The 21,008-nt window shown below is 41.8% G+C and overlaps 1 protein-coding gene across 6 annotated transcripts in view; it reads left to right on the plus strand.

Moving 5' to 3' along the window:
• Positions 1-21,008, plus strand: part of BCAS1 (brain enriched myelin associated protein 1) — a 364,378-nt gene that overhangs the window by 256,600 nt on the left and 86,770 nt on the right. For all 6 annotated transcript variants that reach the window (XM_069243624.1, XM_069243621.1, XM_069243622.1 and 3 more), the window contains 2 exons: positions 7,966-8,001; positions 18,415-18,624. In XM_069243624.1, the coding sequence (XP_069099725.1) occupies positions 7,966-8,001; positions 18,415-18,624 (246 nt within the window). The remainder of the gene's footprint in view (positions 1-7,965; positions 8,002-18,414; positions 18,625-21,008) is intronic.

The following is a 21,008-nucleotide window of genomic DNA, read 5'->3' on the forward strand; positions in this document are numbered from 1 at the left end:
TTCTTCTTAGACATTATCGCAGAAACTAAACGCAGTACAGATAACTGTGTTAGAAAAACCAAATTAGGTGATCTTTTAAAGTTTTATTTCACTTCATTCCATCAGTACTTAACCGGCTTTATTGAATTAAACTGTATAGTTAAAGTACATACTACTTTTAATCTTCACCAAAATTGAAAATAAAACGAAACATGAATCATGCTCACTAAAATATCCGCAAAACATTGTTACTGTAGCGATCAGTTAGCTCCCAACAGACTACATCAGTCCCTTTATTCGACTGCCTTCCGAGTTGATACCGCAATGTCTGTCACCAGAATGCAAAACGAACTGTAGCAGAGACAAACAAATAAATTAACAGCGTATTAACTACGTGTTATTGACTTCTACTAGGGTGCTAGCAGCTAAGAATGACATTCCGACTGTTTATTGTTCACTCTCTAATTATAGGCTGAGACAAAAGGTGAGGGCAATTAATGAGGGAAATTGGCACTTAAAAGTCCTTAAAATCTGGCAGCGTGGGCCTGTTGTCACACATTTAATTTACAGAGAGAGACATACCAGCCACCAAATTCTTCTGTTCTTTCGTCACACCTATACAGAACATAAAATGCAGGCAAACAGCAGCCGTTCGGGTCTTTATTTCATACTACAGACTAAGGCCCTCATTCCAACCCTGGCGGTCATGGACCGCCAGGGTGGAGGGACACAGAAGCACCGCCAACAGGCTGGCGGTGGTTCCAGGGCCATTCTGACCGCGGCGGTAAAGCCGCGGTCAGAAAAGGGGATCCAGCGGTTTCCCGCCGGATTTCCCCTGGCCCAGGGAATCCTCCATGGTGGCGCTGCTTGCAGCGCCGCCATGGGGATTCCGACCCCCTTCCCGCCAGCCTGTTTCTGGCAGTTTTCACCGCCAGAAACAGGATGGCGGGAACGGGTGTCATGAGGCCCCTGGGGGCCCCTGCACTGCCCATGCCACTGGCATGGGCAGTACAGGGGCCCCCTAACAGGGCCCGAGCATGATTTTCACTGTCTGCTTAGCAGACAGTGAAAATCGCGATGGGTGCAACTGCACCCGTCGCACCCTTGCAACACCGCCGGCTCCATTCGGAGCTGGCTTCTATGTTGCAGGGCCTTTCCCTCTGGGCCGGCGGGCGCTCCTTTGGCGGGCGCCCGCCGGCCCAGCGGGAAAGCCAGGATGGCGGGAACGGGTGTCGTGAGGCCCCTGGGGGCCCCTGCACTGCCCATGACACTGGCATGGGCAGTGCAGGGGCCCCCTAACAGGGCCCCATAAAGATTTTCACTGTCTGCTTAGCAGACAGTGAAAATCGCGACGGGTGCAACTGCACCCGTCGCACCCCTGCAACTCCGCCGGCTCCATTCGGAGCCGGCTTCCTTGTTGCAGGGCCTTTCCCGCTGGGCCGGAGGGCGCTCCTTTGGCGGTCGCCCACCGGCCCAGCGGGAAAGCCAGAATGGCATCCACGGTCTTCTGACCGCGGAGCGGCCATTTGGCGGTTCCCGCCCGGCGGGCGGCACCCGCCGCCCGCCGGAGTTAGAATGAGGCCCTAAGAGCGGCCTTATAGCTGAAAACACAAACATTTAATACATCACCCTCCTTTCACCTTGCATATACAGCCAGCTCTTTCACCTGATGGGATCATAACCCTTGATTATGATTTTCTGCACTTTCACTAACATTAGAGGTGCATAAAACCAATGCTAGTGGGTGATACTGACTTGCCAGCAGTAGATGTGCTCAAAGTACTGTCGAGACAATAAAATCATGTTCATGCCTTTTAGTGTTTTAAATGCCAGGATTTCCTTCTTTGTGCAGTTAAATCCTGCCCCGTAATCCGAAACCAAGTTATTGGCAGATAACATGTTCATGGTACTCGAAAACACGCCTTCTGGATGCATGAAAGAAATATAACAAAGCTGAATGCCTGGAGGAAGGCCAAAAACTCAGCGTTTACAACATCCTGTTAACTATTTCAGCTCTTCAGTACATATGTGCGTTTCCTGGTCTGTACAAACATGTAGATATGAAAAAGGCTAACATGACGTAACGCAGATATTCAGCACGCTAAAGTGTACTAAACGAATATATTCTCGTTATCTTCTGTATATTAGTAGAGCCACAAAATCGGTAATTTGCGTCTTTTGCTATTGTAAGGTTGTTTTACTTTGCCGAAACAAATGTGGAACTGAGTTCATTTTACTGAACAAATATAATTTTGTAGAACATTTATAGCGATTGAGGGAAGTTAGATGCATTCTGTTTTTCTCAAATACGTCTAATGTTTCACTACTGATGTTTTATAAATTATGTATACAGTTACAATTACTTCAGCGAAGTAATTCAAATAGATAGTTGTTTTTTTTTAAGACTAGTGGTATCTTTATTTCTTGGGGTTGCTTTCAAGACAAAACTACCAATGCAAGGTGTTCCATTGTCCACTACGTATATTGTTACCAGTCTACAAGACAGAAGGGACATTATATTCCTTTCAAGATTTTATTTTAAGGAAATCAGCACTTAATGGCACCTAATAGCTGTGAGAGGCTCTCGTATGCTACGCAGATGCTGCCCAATACTTACGGCAGCAGTAGCAACCTAGAAGGTTACTTCATTTTTGGCTCTCAGCTACAGACTGCTTTGGCAGCTGTTATCAGACAGTTTTTCCCAATATTGTTGAAATGTGATTTGAGTCAGCTATCTTTACACGCCCAGATGGCTTTGTTGTCTGTCCCAGTTGTGCATTCCAAAGGCACTGGCTTTCCTCTCTCTTTCTTTGCTTGTCCTGATCAGGAGCAGTGTGGTCTCACAGTGTTCTAACTGCATTAGTTGTAGTCTTCCATTGACTGCTTGAGGAGACTCCTTTTTAAGCACACCCCAGAGACATCTTGATCTAACTACCAAGGTATATGGTTTCCAAAAAATCATATTACAAATACATATTTAAAAAAGACTGTGTGTATGCGCTCTTTATCCATTTGTCTGTTGACATGACAATCATGTTTGCTTTTTCCCACCACAGTAATAAGTTAGCCTGCTTCAAATACACTGCCTTCACTTTGATTGACAGACATCTGCTGGTGTGCCCCCCCTAAAAGTTAGTCTGCTAAATCTATAAGATTGACAGTACCAGTGGCTGATAGTAAATATGTATATAAGGATATGATCAGTCTTCCATAATGATCAGGCTTTTTTTCTAATGTTACAAGATTGAATCCTTATCTTAATCCATCTTTTGCATCGACTTAATGATCTGCATAATTTTCCAAAAAAAAGTGTCCCTAAGAATCTTGTTATGCAAGGGAAGTTTCGAGTTGATCTGTCAAGGGGGGCCAAGAAAAATGGGGGTAAAAAAAGTGAATTTCCAAATTTTCATTCTTAAAGAGATTTTAGACACAACTACAGCCCGAACTGTCGGACAGAATTACACCAAATTTTTCAGAACCGTAGCTCTCAGTCCAGAAAGAGTGCTTTGGTGTAAATCCATCCAAAAGTTTTTGAAATATTAAGAGAAAACCAAATTTGTATATCTGGAGGCGCGAAGGCTTAGCGAATACTCCGGATCTTGTGAAGAGATCTGACAGTAATGCTAACTCGTGCCCTAAGGTAACTAAACTCACACCCTTGCTATGCACTGCTAATGACCCCACAAATTACAGCATTAACCATTAATAATATCAATATAGTATTTGCAGTAAAAATTTTGATGAAAAAACTGTGCATGGTGGGGCGCACATTATAGTTACCTTAGGGCATGAGTTATAGTTACTTGAATAACTCTAACTCTAATAGGTAAATTTCCTATGGAAACTAGATCTTAATTATAACTACCTACTGGCGACCACCAGTAGGTAAGGTGTGTGTTTGTGTGTACATATATATATATATATATATATATATATATATATATATATATATATATATGTATATATATATATATGTACATATATATATATGACCTATTGGCTAGATATAGTTAGGACGTTGTTTACATAGAAAAAGCGTTTTTTAACTTGCCTATATCTTTGGCACCCTTCGACGAATCTTAATGAAATTTTCTTTAAAAAAGTGCCTCAGTGACTCTTGTTGCATGCAGAGAGTTTTTGGGGGATCCATCAAGCAGGGGCTGTGAAAGAATGGGGGTCAAAAAAGTTGTGTTTCCCATATTAATTCCTATAGGACCTTTGAAGACAACTACAGCCGAAACCACTGGATAGAATTACATGAACTCTGGCATATAGCTAGCTTTCGGTACACAGATTGTGTTTTTTTTTTTTTTGGTGTAAATCCATACAGTAGTTTAGAAGGAATTAAGGAAAATCCAAATTTGTATACTTCTGGCTTAGAATAAATCACAAATATTCGCAAATGTTCACAAATGCACGTGTGAATAGAAGCACTTGAATCAGCTGACCACAACCTGACTAGAAAGGCCGTGCATGGCTGTGGTTGGATTAATGTATAGTAATGAAAGTTACCTTATGTGAAAAAAAACATTGAAATTCACTGAAAACTGTAGTGGTTGGATTAACGTACAGTAATTAAAATTACTTTACCTTGAGAAATCATAGAAATTCACTGAAAAAATCAAAGGCTACAGGGATGTTATAGTTAGGTTCTGAGTTTACTCATATAAACCCATGTTTATTTGGCAGTTATAGCTAGAGTTATTTCAAGTAACTATAACTCGCACCTTAAGGTAACTATAACTTGAGCCTTCACCATGCACAGCTAATTACTCCACATATTACACCACGGATGACATCTTACATGGCATCTTTGATATTATCACTGCAATATTTGCAATAAAATTATTAAGAAAATTGTACATGGTGAGGGCGCAAGTCATAGTTTCTTGAATAACTATAACTATAACTACTGAATTTCTATGTTTTGTGTGAGTAAATTCAGAACCTAACTATAATGTCCCTGTAACCTTTTGTTTTTCATTATGTATGTATATATATATATATATATATATATATATATATATATATATATATTAATTTATCACTGAAAGAAATCAGGCTGAACAGACTTACACCAAATTACAAAATGGGCTCTTTCTAAGCCAAGATCAAGCTTCTGCCAATTTTTGTGCAATTCCGTTCAGCAGTTCGGGCTGTACTCGAGTCTAAACGCTGCAAAATCCCCATAGACATTGCACATGGAAAAGCATTTTGATACCCCCCCCCCTTTTTTCTCAGCCCCCGCTTGACCAATCAATCCAAAACTTTCCAAACAGCAGCTGAACTAACTAGTTTTGAAAATTTTATTAGAGATTCGTGAAAAAGTGCCAATGGTATTAGCAAAACAAAAAGCCCTTCATCTATGGGAAAAGCTCATCCTAACTATAACTACCTACTGGCTATTGGTAGTAGGTAATATATATATATATATATATATATAGATATATATAAAAAATAGATAGATAGATAGATTTTTGCATAATTTAATTTACCATTGTAATGTGGCTATCCATATCACGTAACATAAATGTCCATTAGGGCGATCAAAGAATAGGTATAGATTAATACAAAGATCAATTCAAGAGTGTCACCCATTTATGAGCAATTGCAAGAAGAATAGGCAAGGCCAAGACCTACTGGCTTTGCCAAAGCCTATTTTCATTTGCTGTGACCCAAAATATTGTCTTTACCTAAAAGACGAAAGGCTAATTTAGAGTTTGGTGGCAACTGAAAATTCGCCAATTTGTAATGGTAATCCTAAATAGAGATTAGAATCCACCAGCTTAACTTCCACCACATAGTTATCAATTTTATACCTAATATACAAGAAAATTAGCCAGTGGATTATTCTTAGCATTTATGATATTCTCCAGAAATCTGAAGTTTTCAGTTACCACCAATCTTTAAATCAATCAATGAAACTGGAGCATGGAGTCCCTAGATATTTTTGGAGAACAGATCATTCAATTTATGGTACGTCACTGGTATACCTGTAACACAGCCTAACAGTTGATTCAAAACTGACACTGATCTTAGTCCAAGCTCAGTGACTTCTGACCTCAGAGACAGATAGGGTCTTGAAGCTTCAAAGAGCTTTGTTGACTCTGCATGTAATAACACAGGCCTTTATAATGTTGAGGCCAATACTGAAGCCTCAATTTTGATGTGGATTCATAAAACTGCAACAAAGTTGTTACCAAATCACAGCTTTCCCGACCTCCACTTTTAACTTTCCCCGACTGATAAAACATAAAATCCCAGCAATGGGATTATCATTTTTCCAGACAGCTAATTTTGCTACAAATGCACAGAGCAGTGCCAGATTTATTAGCATATGTAAACCTTTTACTCCAGCCTGATAAATCTACATAAAACGTGGCAAACCAAGAGTAAGCTAATCCTGCTAGATATTTGCCATATTTTGTGCAGATTAGTCACAAAACACCAAATTTAGTATGGAAATCAAACAAATGCATTTTATATGCAAACTGACACTTCACAAGATTTTCATATTTAAAATGTGAGCCGAAATCTAGAATTCACAGAAACTTTCAAATTTGAGGCAATGAACGAAAATATATTCCCTGACCCCTGGACTGTACTCTACCTTTTTAATTTACCAATACCCCTCAAGCCTCACCATTCCAAAACAATTTGTTTCCAGCTCACCAAGTTGACGAGGCTTCAAAAATTTGCAAGTTCAAGATTTGAGAAACAATGCATGTAAGCTCTTCATGAATCACATATCTGTAAACATTCAAATGTAATTGACAGAACTCATATATTTCAGGATCAGATTTAAATACCAAGCTACTAATGTAATACCCTTTAGAGTCCCATCAAACACCATATATAATGCAAATTTCTCAAAATCTACTGAACCAATCTACACCAAACTTCCTTTAGGAACTAAAATGGAAAGCACTTATTAAGAACCTCCTCCTTAACTTGTCTCCACTTGCATGGATTTGTTCAAAACGTGCAGTATGGATCGTGTAAGGGTCCAGTTGTGTGCAGCCGTACATGTAATAGCGCATCAAATAATGCATTTTCTTTAGGTAGGACATGTGATCTCATCTGATCAATCACTATTGCCAACTAGCTAATAACCATGTCACTATCAATTTCTATTTCTTATTCATATCTGTGTTATTTTCTTATCTCTATTTGTATATTTAGATTTATCTATTTGTATGTGCATATCTTTTTTATATCTGTATTTGGATCTATTTCAGTATCTGTATTAATATTTATGGCTATTCTGTGTTGATATTTATAGCTCTGAAGTCTCACGAATCCTGCTCAAATGCAACCAGTGGATTCCGGCATTAAACTTATTTATGCTATAAATGACATTTGTGTGTACTTGTATGATGCTCTTTCTGTCATGTTAAACAACTTATCCCTGCTGCACGCACATGTGTAGCGTACACACCCTCATGTGCAGCCCTACAAGGCCTGTTTCGAACTATAAAAAGCGCATAAATAAATACATAAAAGTCATAAAAAATTTTTGGGGGGAGCGGGGGTGGGGGGACTAAATAAAATATATTTCTAATGCAAAAATTTAAGAAAGTCTCACTTGTGTTCCTTGCCAAAAAACACACCTACCTAGTACACAAGCGTAACGTATTTCTGCAGAAATGAAAAATGTGTGGATATTTTGGCAGCATAAATAACAAGTCTGTCAGTACATTCCATATCAGTGGTGACCTTGACAGCTCTAACTTTTTAAACACAATCGGAGACAAAACCGATCGCTTAGTACAACATTGTTTCATAGAGGCAAAGGCCAAAGCAGACGCTACAAAAGAAACTGTCTTGCATGACTTTGGTGTTTAATAAAACAAAACAAGCAATTCTCACATAACTAACTAACTCAATTATAACGTATATAAAACAAGACAATGTGTGTTTTGCGCCTGAAAGTCAATTTTTAATACCAGGAAGTAAAAATAATATTGTTTGTCCTTTTTTCTGTAGTCCACAAAGGAAACCCAGCAAACAACCGGTCCTAACGTGAGTATTATGAGTGCAAATAACAGATATACCTATACAGCGAGATACACCGCTTCTGAAGTACTATATTCGCTTGTGTGATGACCTGCATGCCATAGACATTGTTATCTGAAAATACTCTATGAGACCATTTTAACATCACAAAATCACAGACCCCCGACTTATAGCCAACTACAAGGGTCCACAAGGCCACTCTTTTAGAAGGCAATACAAATTTATTAAAAGGGACCAATAAGATCTCACTCGTGAAGATACATGAAAGTGAATACCGGCCAGCCGCTTTTACAAGGTGGACACATGCAAAAAGAGGATCCTCGCTAGTAAGAGTGGGTGTTATATACATCATCTTTCCCTATGTCTCATCATCGGTGTCTGGAGACCTCTCTTGGGTGTTGGTATGGGTGAGTGGGCAGTCTGTTTAGCGTCTCTATAACAGTGCTTGTGGGTATAATTCCTAAGTGGGGAATAACACGTGTTCGACCTGTAAATGTAGGGCAAAGTTAGTGATTTTTGTTAGTGGATACTGTACTCATTGCATAGATCCTCACCAGGAATACCAGTTTAGGCGAGGTATTCCTCTCCCATCCATGCCCCTCCCACTCTCACCCTCACATATTATGTCACTAGGGTGCAGTGATATGTGGCTAGTGTCTATGATTAGGCTTGTTGAGTTCAAATTTGTAACACCAATCAAATTGACTCGTTTGTATAAACAACTATGAATTTATCATCATATATCCTATTGTATCATATTGTATCATACTAATGTATATAGAGCACCGAAGACTTAGCCCCTTCGCTGCCAGGCCTTTTCCCCTCCTGTGCTGAGCCTTTTTTTGGCTATTTGGTGCAGTTTGTGCTTAGGCCCTCATAACCTTTTGTCTACATAAGCTATCCAGGCCAAATTTGCTTCCTTTTTTTCCAACGTCCTAGGGATTCTAGAGGTACCCCGAGTTTGTAGGTTCCCCTGGAGGAAACCAATAAATTAGCCAAAATACAGCAAACATTTCGTTTAAAAAAATGGGAAAAAAGGGCTGCAGAAAATGGCATTAACAAAGGGTTTGCGGTGCTAAAATCACCATCTTCCCAGCTTTCAAGAACAGGCAGACTTGAATCAGAAAACCCAATTTTTCAACACAATTTTGGCATTTTACTGGGACACACCCAATTTTTACTATTTGTTGAGCTTTCAGTCTCATTGCAGTTAGTGACAGAAATGGGTGTGAAACTAATGCTGGATCACAGAAAGCTAAACATTTTTGGAAAGTAGACAACATTCTAAATTCAGCAAGGGATCATCTGTGTAGATCCTACAAGGTTTTCCTACAGAAAATAACAGCTGAAATAATAACAATATTGAAATTGAGATGAAAAAACAGCCTTTTTTCTCCACGTTTTACTCTGCAACTTTTTTCTGCAATGTCAGATGTTTGAAAGCTATATACCATTACGTCTGCTGGACTCTTCTTGTTGCGGGGATATATAGGGCCTGTAGGTTCATCAAGAACCCTGGGTACTCAGAGCCAATAAATGAGCTGCACCTTGCAATGGAGTTTCATTCTATATCGGGTACACAGCAATTAATTGTGGAAAACAGGTATCAAGAAAACCTTTTATTTCTGAAATAGGCACAAGATAAGGTGTTGAGAAGCAGTGGTTATTTGCACATCTCTGAATTCCGGGGTGCCCATACTAGCATGTAAATTACAGGGCATTTCTCAAATAGACGTCCTTTTACACACGTCTTACATTTGGAAGGAAAAAATTTAGAGAAAGACAAGGGGCAATAACACTTGTTTTGCTATTCTGTGTTTCCCCAAGTCTCCAGATAAAAATGATGTCTCACTTGCATGGGTTGGCCTAATGCTCGCGACAGGAAACTCAACATGGAAACATCACATTTGCTTTTTGCAAAGTGCCTAGCTGTAGCTTTTGGCCTCTAGCTCAGCTGGCACCTAGGGAAACCTACCAAACCTGTGCATTTTTTAAAACTAGACACCTAGGGGAATCCAGGATGGGGTGACTTGGGGGGCTCTCACCAGGTTCTGTTACCCAGAATCCTTAGCAAACCTCAACATTTGGTTAAAAAAAAACACATTTTCCTCAGATTTTAGTGACAGAAAGTTCTGGAATCTGAGAGGAGCCCCAAATTTCCTTCCACCCAGCATTCCCCCAAGTGTCTCAATAAAAATGGTACCTCACTTGTGTGGGTAGGGCTAGCGCCCGTGACAGGAAATGCCCCAAAACACAAAGTGGACACATCACATTTTACCAAAGAAAACACAGCTGTGTTTTGGAAAGTGCCTAGCTGCGGATTTTGGCCTCTAGCTCAGCCGGCACCTAAGGAAACCTACCAAACTCGTGCATTTTTTAAAACTAGACACCTAGAGGAATCCAAGATGGGGTGACTTGTGAGGATCTCACCTTGTTCTGTTACCCAGATTCCTCAGCAAACCTCAAATATGGCCAAAAACACTTTTTCCTCATATTTCGGTGACAGAAAGTTCTGGAATCTGAAAGGAGCCACAAATTTCCTTCCACCCAGCATTCCCCCAAGTCTCCTGATAAACATGGTACCACACATTTGTGGGTTGGCCTAGCGCCTGCGACACAAAATGCCCCAAAATACAATGTGAACACATCACATGTTCCCAAAGAAAACAGAGCTGTGTATTTTAAAATTTCCTAGCTGTGGATTTTGCCCTCTAGCTCAGCTGGCACATAAGGAAACCTACCAAACCTGTGCGTTTTTTAATACTAGACACCTAGGGGAGTCAAAGATGGGGTGACTTGTGGGCTCTCACCAGGTTCTGTTACCTAGAATCCTTTGCAAACCTCAAAATCAGGCCAAAAAAACACTTTTTCCTCACATTTTGGTGACAGAAAGTTCTGGAATCTGAGAGGAGCCACAAATTTCCTGCCACCCAGTGTTCCCCCAAGTCTCCCAATAAAAATGGTACCTCACTTGTGTGGGTGGGCCTAGTGCCCGCGAAAGAAAATGCCCCAAAATACTATCTGGACACATCAAAATGATCAAATAGAAAACTACCTGTTTTTGTGGGGGCACTGGCGGTTTTGGCCCTGGGTTCAGCAGCCATACAGGGAAATCTACCAAACCCAGACATTTCTGAAAACTAGAAAACTAGACTCCTGAGGGAATCCAGGGAGGTGTGGCTTGCATAGATCCCCCAGTGTTTTCCTACCCAGAATCCTCAGCAAACCTCAAATTTAGCTAAAAAATCAGATTTTTCCCTCATTTCTGTGTGGGATCATTGCACCGGGACAAATTTCCTACCACCCAACGTTCCCCTCAGTCTCCCGGTAAAAATGATACCTCACTTGTGTAGGTGGGCCAAGTGCCTGTGACAGGGAAGAGCCAAAAACATGTCAAAATTGAGGGGGAACCAAAGCGGGTCCAAAAAGGCAGTTTGGAAAAAAACATTTTTAGGCTGACAAGTGGGGCAGAATTTTTATCAGTATAGATGAGACAATGCTGGGTGGTAGGAATTTTGAGTATTCCTGCAGATTCTGGAAGGTTCCATCACAAAATGTGGAAAAAATGTGTAATTTCCAGCAAAGTTGAATGTTTGCAGGGCATTGTGGGTAAGAAAATGGTGCGGGTGCATGTGAAGGACACCACCCTGGACTCACTTAGATGCTTAGTTTTCAGATGTGTCTAGGTCTTGTGGATTTTTCTACATGGCAGCTTCCCAAAGTCCAAAAAGTGCAGCCCTCACCATTCCAAGTGGGACGATTTTGAGAGTTAGCCAAGCTCTCATGGCCCAAATGTAAAACCAAAACCCAAAATAATCAAATGTTCTCTTGCTTGCCATGGGATAAGAGGTTTTAGTGTGCGAGGGGAGAGATGAAAGACTGTTACCCCCTTCAGTTGGGGTGGGGGCATCACCATGCCCATTCTGGTTGGTAGCCACCACCAAACTTCATTATTTTTTTTTTACTTCCCTGGCATCTAGTAGCCTTTCTGTCCCCCGGTGTGAGGATCAGGGGTAATTGCCCCATCTGCCCACTGGTGGGCAGAACAACTTTGGCCCCATTTATTTTGGGTGGAGATATGGCCATACACCTACCCTCTTATTTTGAAAAAAAAAATCCCTAGTCTCTGGTGGGCTTTCTGTCCCCCTTGAGGGCAGATGGGCCTTCCAAAAATAGGCCAATCTGCCTGATATGGCCAACAGTAATGTGCCCCATGGGGAGCGACCCTTGCCCAAAATACGCACGCACACACCATTCCCTGGTGCCTAAGTGGCTTTTGCCCCCTAGGGGCATATCGGCCTAGTAGAAATAGGCCAACCTGTCCAAAATGGGGGCAGAAATGGCCTAAAAACAATTTCCCCTCCCCAGCCCGGGGAGCAACCCTTGCCTAAGGGGTCGCTCCCCTTATCAATATAAATACATTTGAAAAAACTCCCTGGTGTCTAGTGGCTTCTGCCCCCCACCCCCGGGGGCAGATCGGCCTAATTAATAAAAGGCCTAATAAAAGAATTGCCGCCCCCTGGAGCGACCCTTGCGTAATGGGTCGCTCCCCTTATCAACATAAATAAAAAAAAAACATCCCTGATGGCTAATGGCTTCTTCACCCCCTGGGGGCAGATAGGCCTAATTAATATAGACCGATCGCTCTCAGGGCGCTGTATCCACAGAAAAGAAAGCACTATGTCATAAAAATGAAGGGCTCCTCATGCACTTCAAGGCAGTTGCAGGGGTCAGAGGCCAAAGGACCCAGCCCCTGGGGACACAAAGATGGAGCACAGACCCCAGCAGCAGGCTAGCACAAAGGGGATGCAGACGGTGGCAGTTCCTCCAAGTGACCCAGCAAGTCACAGCTCAGCACAGCAGCAGCAGTCCACGGCGGTTCCTGGTGAGTCCCTCCAGCAGCATTCTGTGTCCAGTTTCAAGTATGTTACAAGTGTTTCACTGTCTCTGTGTACCAGTTTCATGGGGAAAACCCCCCTGTACTTACACTCAGTTTTGCACAAGTTTAATAAAGAGGCGGGAGTGAAGGTTCCAACCAGTTACAACTGGTTCCAGGAGTGTCCCCTCTGTCCTCCAGCACAGGCTCCAGACATCAGTTGAGGGCAAACGAGCCCTTTGTGTGAGGCCAGGGCACAGCCTTTAAAAATGCAGGTGTGCACTGCCTCCCATTCTCTCAGTCCAGGAAGACCATTCAAAATGTAGAGGCACCTCTGTAACACCTCCACCCTCCCTGTGTACACAGGCTGCATAAAAAGTATGCACTAAACCCAACTGTCACTCTTCCCCAGAAGTGGTTTGGAGTCAAGCTGCAAAACATAAGAGTCATAACCACAGAAGTGGCATTTCTATAATGATAATAAAAAAAAAATTGCCTACACGAGAAAGCAGCATTTCTCAGTACCATTACAACCATACCAAACATGCCTATGCTACCCCCCTTAAATCAGACAATACTCCCTAGACATTAGGGAGGGCATTTCCAATCCAATCCAATCCAATGAGAAGGCAGCACTCACAGCAGTGAGAAATCAAATAGGCTGTTTGTCATTACCAGGACAGTCCATGCAACCAGGCACATACATAGCACCCTAGAGATAGCTAGGGCCTATATTAGGGGTGGCTTACATGTAGTAAAGTGGGAGTTCGGGCCTGACAAGTAAATTTAGATGCCAGGTCCCTGTGGCAGTAAAGTGTGCATGCAGGGTCTCTGCTAGCAGCCCTGAGACGGGTTTGAGAGGCTACTTCTGTGGGTGGCATAAGCAGCGCTGCAGGCCCACTAGCAGCATTTAATATGCAGGCCCTGAGTTTAGAGCTACCACTCTACAAGGGACTTATAGGTAAATTAAATATGCCAATTAGGTGTAAGCCAATCATCCCAACTTTAGAAGGGAGAGGACCTGCACTTTAGCACAGATCAGCAGTGATAAAGTGCTCAGAGTCCTAGAGCCAACCCCAAGAGGTCATGAAAAATAGGAGGAAGGAGGCAGAAAGTCTGGGGATGAACCAGCAAAAAGGACCCTGTCCAATAGATACTTATGCATATGGATTATGAGAAGCAGGGTCAATGAAGAAACACTGTTTTTTAATTATTGATTTTGCCCATATGCTTGCTGTATTTAATCTTACTCCACCATGTGATTATCAACAATGCCTTCATGTTGGCAGGACTTGGGTTCTTCCACTAAGTGTACCTGGTTCTCCCTAAAGAAAATGCATGAAGTGTTTTGCTTACGACACGACACGTAGTAAATAACAATAATTTGGAAGTAATAGCAGACTTAAAGTTCTTTAATGTTTAAGTGAAAGTGAATGTCAAATGATAAGGAAAAAGGAGCATGTCTCATTGAAATCAAAGTTTGAAGTTGTTGCACCATTTCACATTTGAAAACACAAAAGCAGTCAAGAAATGTTATCATAGGTCTAACCTAAACCTAGCTACCTAATGCAAACAACCCATGACAATATGTAAAACGATTTTAAACATGACAATGCCAAGCAACACCAGTTTGAGGCTTGTATTCAAACATGGGTCCTGGGACTTTTAATATGCATTGTGGGAGCTCTTGATGAACATTTAGCATTTGGGAAGAGGCTCTGAGTGGGAAAGTGGATCATGTACTTCTAGACACATCAAATAAAGCAGTGGGTTGCGAGTAGTTATTTTTCACAGGGTCAGACTGGATTTGTGAGGCCAAACTGAACACGTTTTTTGTTAAATGAAAGATCTAAAGCTGAAGAAGTGGTGCTGCTTTCTACTAAAGTTGCACCTCGATCAAATAGATTCCACTGGTTTATCCTGGTATTGCTGAACTTGATGTATGAGGAGCTTATATCCTGTAAAAAATACATAAAAATACAAAATGTCTGGTGACTTAAGTTTTACTAGTGATATTGGCCATCATTATGACTTTGGCGGTCTCGGTTCCCATGGGTGCCAGAAGACGACAGTGCTGGTGGTCTTCTGCGCGCCATAATATGGTTACTGGTGGATTTCCACCACATTTAGGGTGGGTATGCAGCTGTAGCCATGCTGGCGGGGAGTGGCTCCTGGAGGTGTTACCACCTGCACCACCCTGCCAGTAGGACACCGTCCGCCGTAATAAGACCATTACTATGGCCTGGCGGTGTCCTGCTGGCTGGGTGCTGCTAGCGGTAGCAGGGCCCCTTCCCGTTCCCTGCCAGACGTTCTCCCTGCCGGTCAAGGTAAGAGGGTGGGAGGGTGGGGGGTGTTGTGTGTGAGTGTGTGGTGTCTGCGTGTGTGTCTGAATGTGCGTGTGCATGTGTGAATGCAACTGTAAGTGTTGTGGTGTATGCATGGTCGTATGCATGGGAGTGAGTGGGTGTATGAATTTCAAAGTGAGTGCATTTCTGCATGTCAGTGTGTATGCGTGTGAGTATGCGTGTTCGGATGTATGTGTGTATTCATGCCTGAATGCATGTGAGTGAATACGTGTTAGGATGTGTGAGTGAATGTGTGTATGGATGAGTGCAAGTGAATTCATGTATGGATGAGTGTTAGTGAATGGGTGTATGGATGTATCAGTGAATGGGAGTATGCGTGATGCGTGTGGGTGTATGTGTGCATGTATGCGGCGAGGGGGAGTCTGGGATGCTGTGACAGGAGGGGGTGGGAGGGGGCTATGTGTGTAGGGGGTCAGGTGCTTGCTGGGTGGATGGGGGAGCCATCTACCAGTGACAATGAAGAAATTCCCTGTTACCTGTAGCCCTACTGCCATGGTTTTCATGGTTTTCACAGCAGTGCTACCGTTGCAGAAACCATGCCGGTAGGCCGGCTCATAATGCCGCCAGCGGTCTTCTGTGGACCGAAGATGTACATCTCCGGCCCGGCGGTTCATACCACGATGTCGATATGAGTGGAGATGTGGCGGGCTGGCAGCAAACAGACCATAGTAGCAGTTCTATTCCTCTAATATGTGGAGGAAGGAATTATTCTCAGCATAGGAAGCAAGGAGTCTTCTACAATTTTTAGCTACAAACTTGAAAGGCACTGGTTTAAACATGGGTTTTGAAGGGTATTTTAGATAACCATTGGAAAAGATCACTATTATATTCCACAAAATATTCTCAATAGTACCCAATCCCCCTTTTGATACAACATGAGTTATTCCTTTTGAAGAGAGGATTGTATCAGATGAATTCTTCAGTAGCCACTAGCACAACAAAATCCAAATTTGTAAAAGAATTTCCATGGAGAAAGAGCTCCATTTTGTTATCTAACTCTACCATTTTTTGGCCAGTTTACTGTACTCCACACCAAAGATATTTCAGTAGAGCACTTTCTGGTATTCCTTCAGTAGAATTTCATACAGAGCAGAGTAACCAGAAGGACTGAGTAGTAAGTATCCTAGTTAAACCTAAATGATTCACTGTCAGTGGCTGGGTAGACAACGTAGTCCAGCTCCTTTGACCCGTCACCTGGATATTATATATAGTCAGTTTGAAGTGCAATCATATGCTAATTGCCCTGCTGACCTCAGATGATTCAAATGGTGACTTTATCTACTCTAGATTAAAAATGTGCAACATAGGTTTTCACATGGATTAAAAAGTAAAGCATATATTTAAAATCAGTGCCTACATTTCTGAATTTCTGACAAGGCTACATAAGTGACAAAATGTTGCTGTTAGTAACCCCCAAAAGCCGATGTGAGCAACAAATGACCAAATTATGAATGCAGAGAAATTCAGTCTGGCAAATCAGTTAGCTCTATATCTGGGTATATTAATTTCACTGGAGGCCCTTTTAGGTGCAGATAAAAATGAAATTATGTTCTATACACTCTAACTGTAACATATGTCACTGCTTTGGGATAGCTCTGAATGAATACAGTAAATCTATGGTGTCTGTTATTACTAGCTTACAACACTTAATCCTATCTTCCTTTTCCTGGACAGCAGACTTTAGGCCACAACAGAAGTCTAAAAGCCAGAATTTTAAACCCAAAAAATAGTCGCACTAACAGCTGGCATTTATCAAGCAGCAAAAAAAAACTAAACTGTGCAACTAGTTTTCTGCTAATCATGAGACGTTGTGAAAAACATCTACTAATTTTCATGCAGCTTCATTGGCTCAGAGTTGATCATCAAAAACACTTCAAGGATATTTGTCTTTCCCAGTGAGCCTCTTGAGTTGTCACCACACAAACCACTCAGTACAACTCGGAGATCATTATGTGCTAAAGGTTTTGTACATCTACATAAGGCACAGGTGGTCACTCATTATCCAATCTTTCATCAAAAGCATTAAGTCAAATTATTCTAAAACTCCATAGCTTTGAATAGCATCTTAAACTCAGATGAGGCCTAAAGTCAGAGCTATTTCCAAAGTAGTAGTTCTCCCATTCATGACTTTTATCTTGTCTTCACTTTGATGGAAAATGTATAATCTAAATATATTTTAACATTTCATACATGTGGCCATTTTCAAAGAAAAAGTAAAAATTAATTTGCATGAATACAAATTTCTCTCCTCATGACAAAAGGAAAAGCTGCAACAATGTAATCATGGATCCGTAATAAGTTCCTGTGCATTTCATGGCTGATTCTTAGGGGGTAGGTATGTTAGATGATCATGCTCACAAAGAGGCCTGGCTGACAAAGGTTCAAAGGGTAAACATGACAGCTGTGCCCAAGTAACGCAGCAGTAACAGTATAACAATGTTCTGGCAGCAGAGATATTGTGCAATTTGCAGGTCGCATGTTTCATTTCTAATAAATTAATGCAGTAAGTTCCAAGTTGGGTGTGTGTATGTATGTTGTGTGTGTTGGTGTTTATGTTATCAGCAGTTCACTTAAATGCAATCTTAATACAGTCATATATGTCTTGCCGACATCTGCTGCTATCTATGGGTAATATGCAGGTCACAAGTTGAAATCCAGACAGGGAAGCCTTCCTCATTAGGAAGTCATTTCTTTTTGCACATTTCAAAAGTTGTTAATCAACCTCACATGAAATTTACATTGTTTCCTGTCAATAGCTTCCATCTGGAACTGGTGTGATCTTTTGATAAGATGTTTACTAAAACTTTGATCAACCTGACCTGCCACAATCTCGGTAACCTAATATGAAATGTTAGGAAAGTTGGTAAACTCAGAAAAGAATGGTAATCTGAGGAGTTTTAAGTTCTGTAGAACACGTTTGCAGGCACATCCTCATATCCACTTGGACTTCACTTAACACAGTGTAAAGACATGTATTGAGGTCATCACAGTCTATAAATATATGCACATACCTACAGAATCATGTCAGTGCATGTTTTGAACTGCTTGAAGAACAATGTTGGGATTGATTCTTGCATTCAATATGTGAACTACATTTTAGAGTTGTGTACCAGTTCTTCATTAACTTTTACTCTTGTTGTAAAGCTCAAGTGTTCTCTTTTGCATATTTTATTTTAGGTTGCCCCCCCTGAGCCATCTGTGGTGGCTGTTACTGTGAAATCAGAAAAGCCATCACCTGCTCAAACAGCAAAGCAAGACACTAAAACCTCAGAACCTACAGGGCAACAGCAGCAACAGCTCACCAAATCAACAGAGATCCTGAAAGAGGATGCAAAGGACAAAGCAGGAAAAGAATCCACGCAGCGAACTAGGCTATTTTGGAAAAAGGTCTGCCTTCTTTATTAATTATTTGCAAAAATAAGTTAAATATTACTTGGTAAAATGATTATATTGATTTGTGAAAGCACAACAGCAAATGGTAAACAGGCTCATACATGTTAAGCTGAACAATACAAGAGTAACTATAAGAGCAGAGATTTCTTCTAGATGTCGGGAAAGCAATTATGTTAAAATGAATACAAGATTCCTAAACCTGATGTGATTTATTTTTTCTTACACCTCCAAGATCTGTTAACATCCCAGACACCCTTGTCAGTCTGTTAGGATATCTCCCCATTTCACTGCTTTTTAGGCAGGTGCCTGAAAACCCTAACTTTCCACTCTTATCACTGCTATTCTCCCCCAACCTCTGCAAAATATTGAAATGAGCATAATGAAAAGTTGACTGTATGAGCAACTGAGCCAGCTTGATTCACCTACCTGCACAAGATGGTTATAGTATGGGGATGAAGACCATAGTCCCTCTAGTCAAATATATCACATTCAAACACAAAAGTTTGACAGCTCGCCTGCCTCTAGCTTTATAATAACTAAACTGTAAATCTTGCATAAACTAATGTCTAATGCGTGATAGCCATCATAACATGAGATTACAAATCTTAATGTGATTTCTGTCCAAATCTAAACACAGATTTCAAATATCCTAGTTCACTTGCAAAAGTTAGATGTTTAGGGGCATATTTATACTCTGTTTGCGCCGGAATTGCGTCGTTTTTTTTTACGCAATTCTGACGCAAAACTAACTCCATATTTATACTTTGGCGTTAGATGCGTCTAGCGCCAAAGTCCATGGAGTTTGCGTCATTTTTTAGCGTGGACACCTACTTTGCATTAATGATATGCAAGGTAGGCGTTCCCATCTAAAAAATTGACTCCGAGGCATGTGCGCTGTATTTCCACTCTCAGGCAAAATTTACGTCCGGGAGTGGGCGGGTCAAAAAAAATGACGTACGGCCGCTTTTGCGCCGTTTCTTAGCGCCTGGTCAGGGCAGGCGTTAAGGGACCTGTGGGCTCGGAGGGAGCCCAGAGGTGCCCTCCCAAGCCCCCAGGGACACCCCCTGCCACCCTTGCCCACCCCAGGAGGACACCCAAGGCTGGAGGGACCCATCCCAGGGACATTAAGGTAAGTTCAGGTAAGTTTTTTTTTTTTTTTTTTGTGGCATAGGGGGGCCTGATTTGTGCCCCCCTACATGCCACTATGCCCAATGACCATGCCCAGGGGACAGAAGTCCCCTGGGCATGGCCATTGGGCAAGGGGTCATGACTCCTGTCTTTGCTAAGACAGGAGTCATTTCAATGGGGGTTGGGAGTCGAAAAAAATGGCGCAAATTGGGTTGAGGCGAAAAATTTGCCTCAGCCTGACTTGCCCCATTTTTTGGCGCCCAAGCTCCATATCTCCCTACGCCGGCGCTGCCTGGTGTACGTCGTTTTTTTTCACGCACACTAGGCAGCGCCGGCGGCTAACGCCGGCTAACGTCATTGAATAAATACGGCGCCCGTATGGCGCTTCAGAATGGCGTTAGCCGGCGCTAATTTTTTTGACGCAAAACTGCGTTAGCGCAATTTTGCGTCAAAAAGTATAAATATGACCCTAAGTATTTAATTATTTAATCTGGTTAAGGCATATATATTGCCCTCCGTGGTTTATCCGCTCCTTCTGAAGCTTCATTATTTGCTTCAGAAATGGACAATGTGGTGGCCAGGCCAGGCAGAAGGGAGTGAGCTTCTGTCAACAGCATCATTGGATCCTTTCACTGCGCTCTATGGGAGGTTCCTGTTTCACATGGCAATTGTGTTGTGTCTGTGGTGCTGAAGCAATATCCATGGGAGATTGTAGTTTTAGGGCTTTGGTTCACCAACATATGCATCCACCACCTTATATTTTTCAGCAAATGTTCTGTGAAATTTGCTTCATAAACCAGTTTATACCAGGACTGGTATGACACTGCAACTGTAGAGAAAGGGGTATTGGGGCACACTAGCTGAAGGGTACCTAGCAATGAAATGATTGATTTCTCATTTTGAGATTCTCATACAGCTCCACTGTCCCTCAGTAAAGGAGTACCTGTGTTGCCTTCTGTAGGGAAAAAACAAAAGAGTTGTATCATCCATGTACATCTTGGCAAAGACTTGCTTAAGGACATTGGAAGACAGTCACCAGAGCATACTGCCATGTACGTAGGAATCTTGGTCTGTCTTCTGAACATGAAGGTTTCTAGAACTGACAGGTCTTGAACAGAGGAGACTACACATCACTGTAAGGACTTTCTGTTCACTGGTAGCTTGCTGCTAAAGTGTTCTGTAATGTTTGCCTAATGTTTGGGAATGTACCCTTAGGACAAGAATAAAATTAATTAATTGAATTCAGTGAA

This window comes from Pleurodeles waltl, chromosome 7 (genome assembly GCF_031143425.1).
Source record: "Pleurodeles waltl isolate 20211129_DDA chromosome 7, aPleWal1.hap1.20221129, whole genome shotgun sequence".
Classification (NCBI taxonomy): Eukaryota; Metazoa; Chordata; class Amphibia; order Caudata; family Salamandridae; genus Pleurodeles; species Pleurodeles waltl.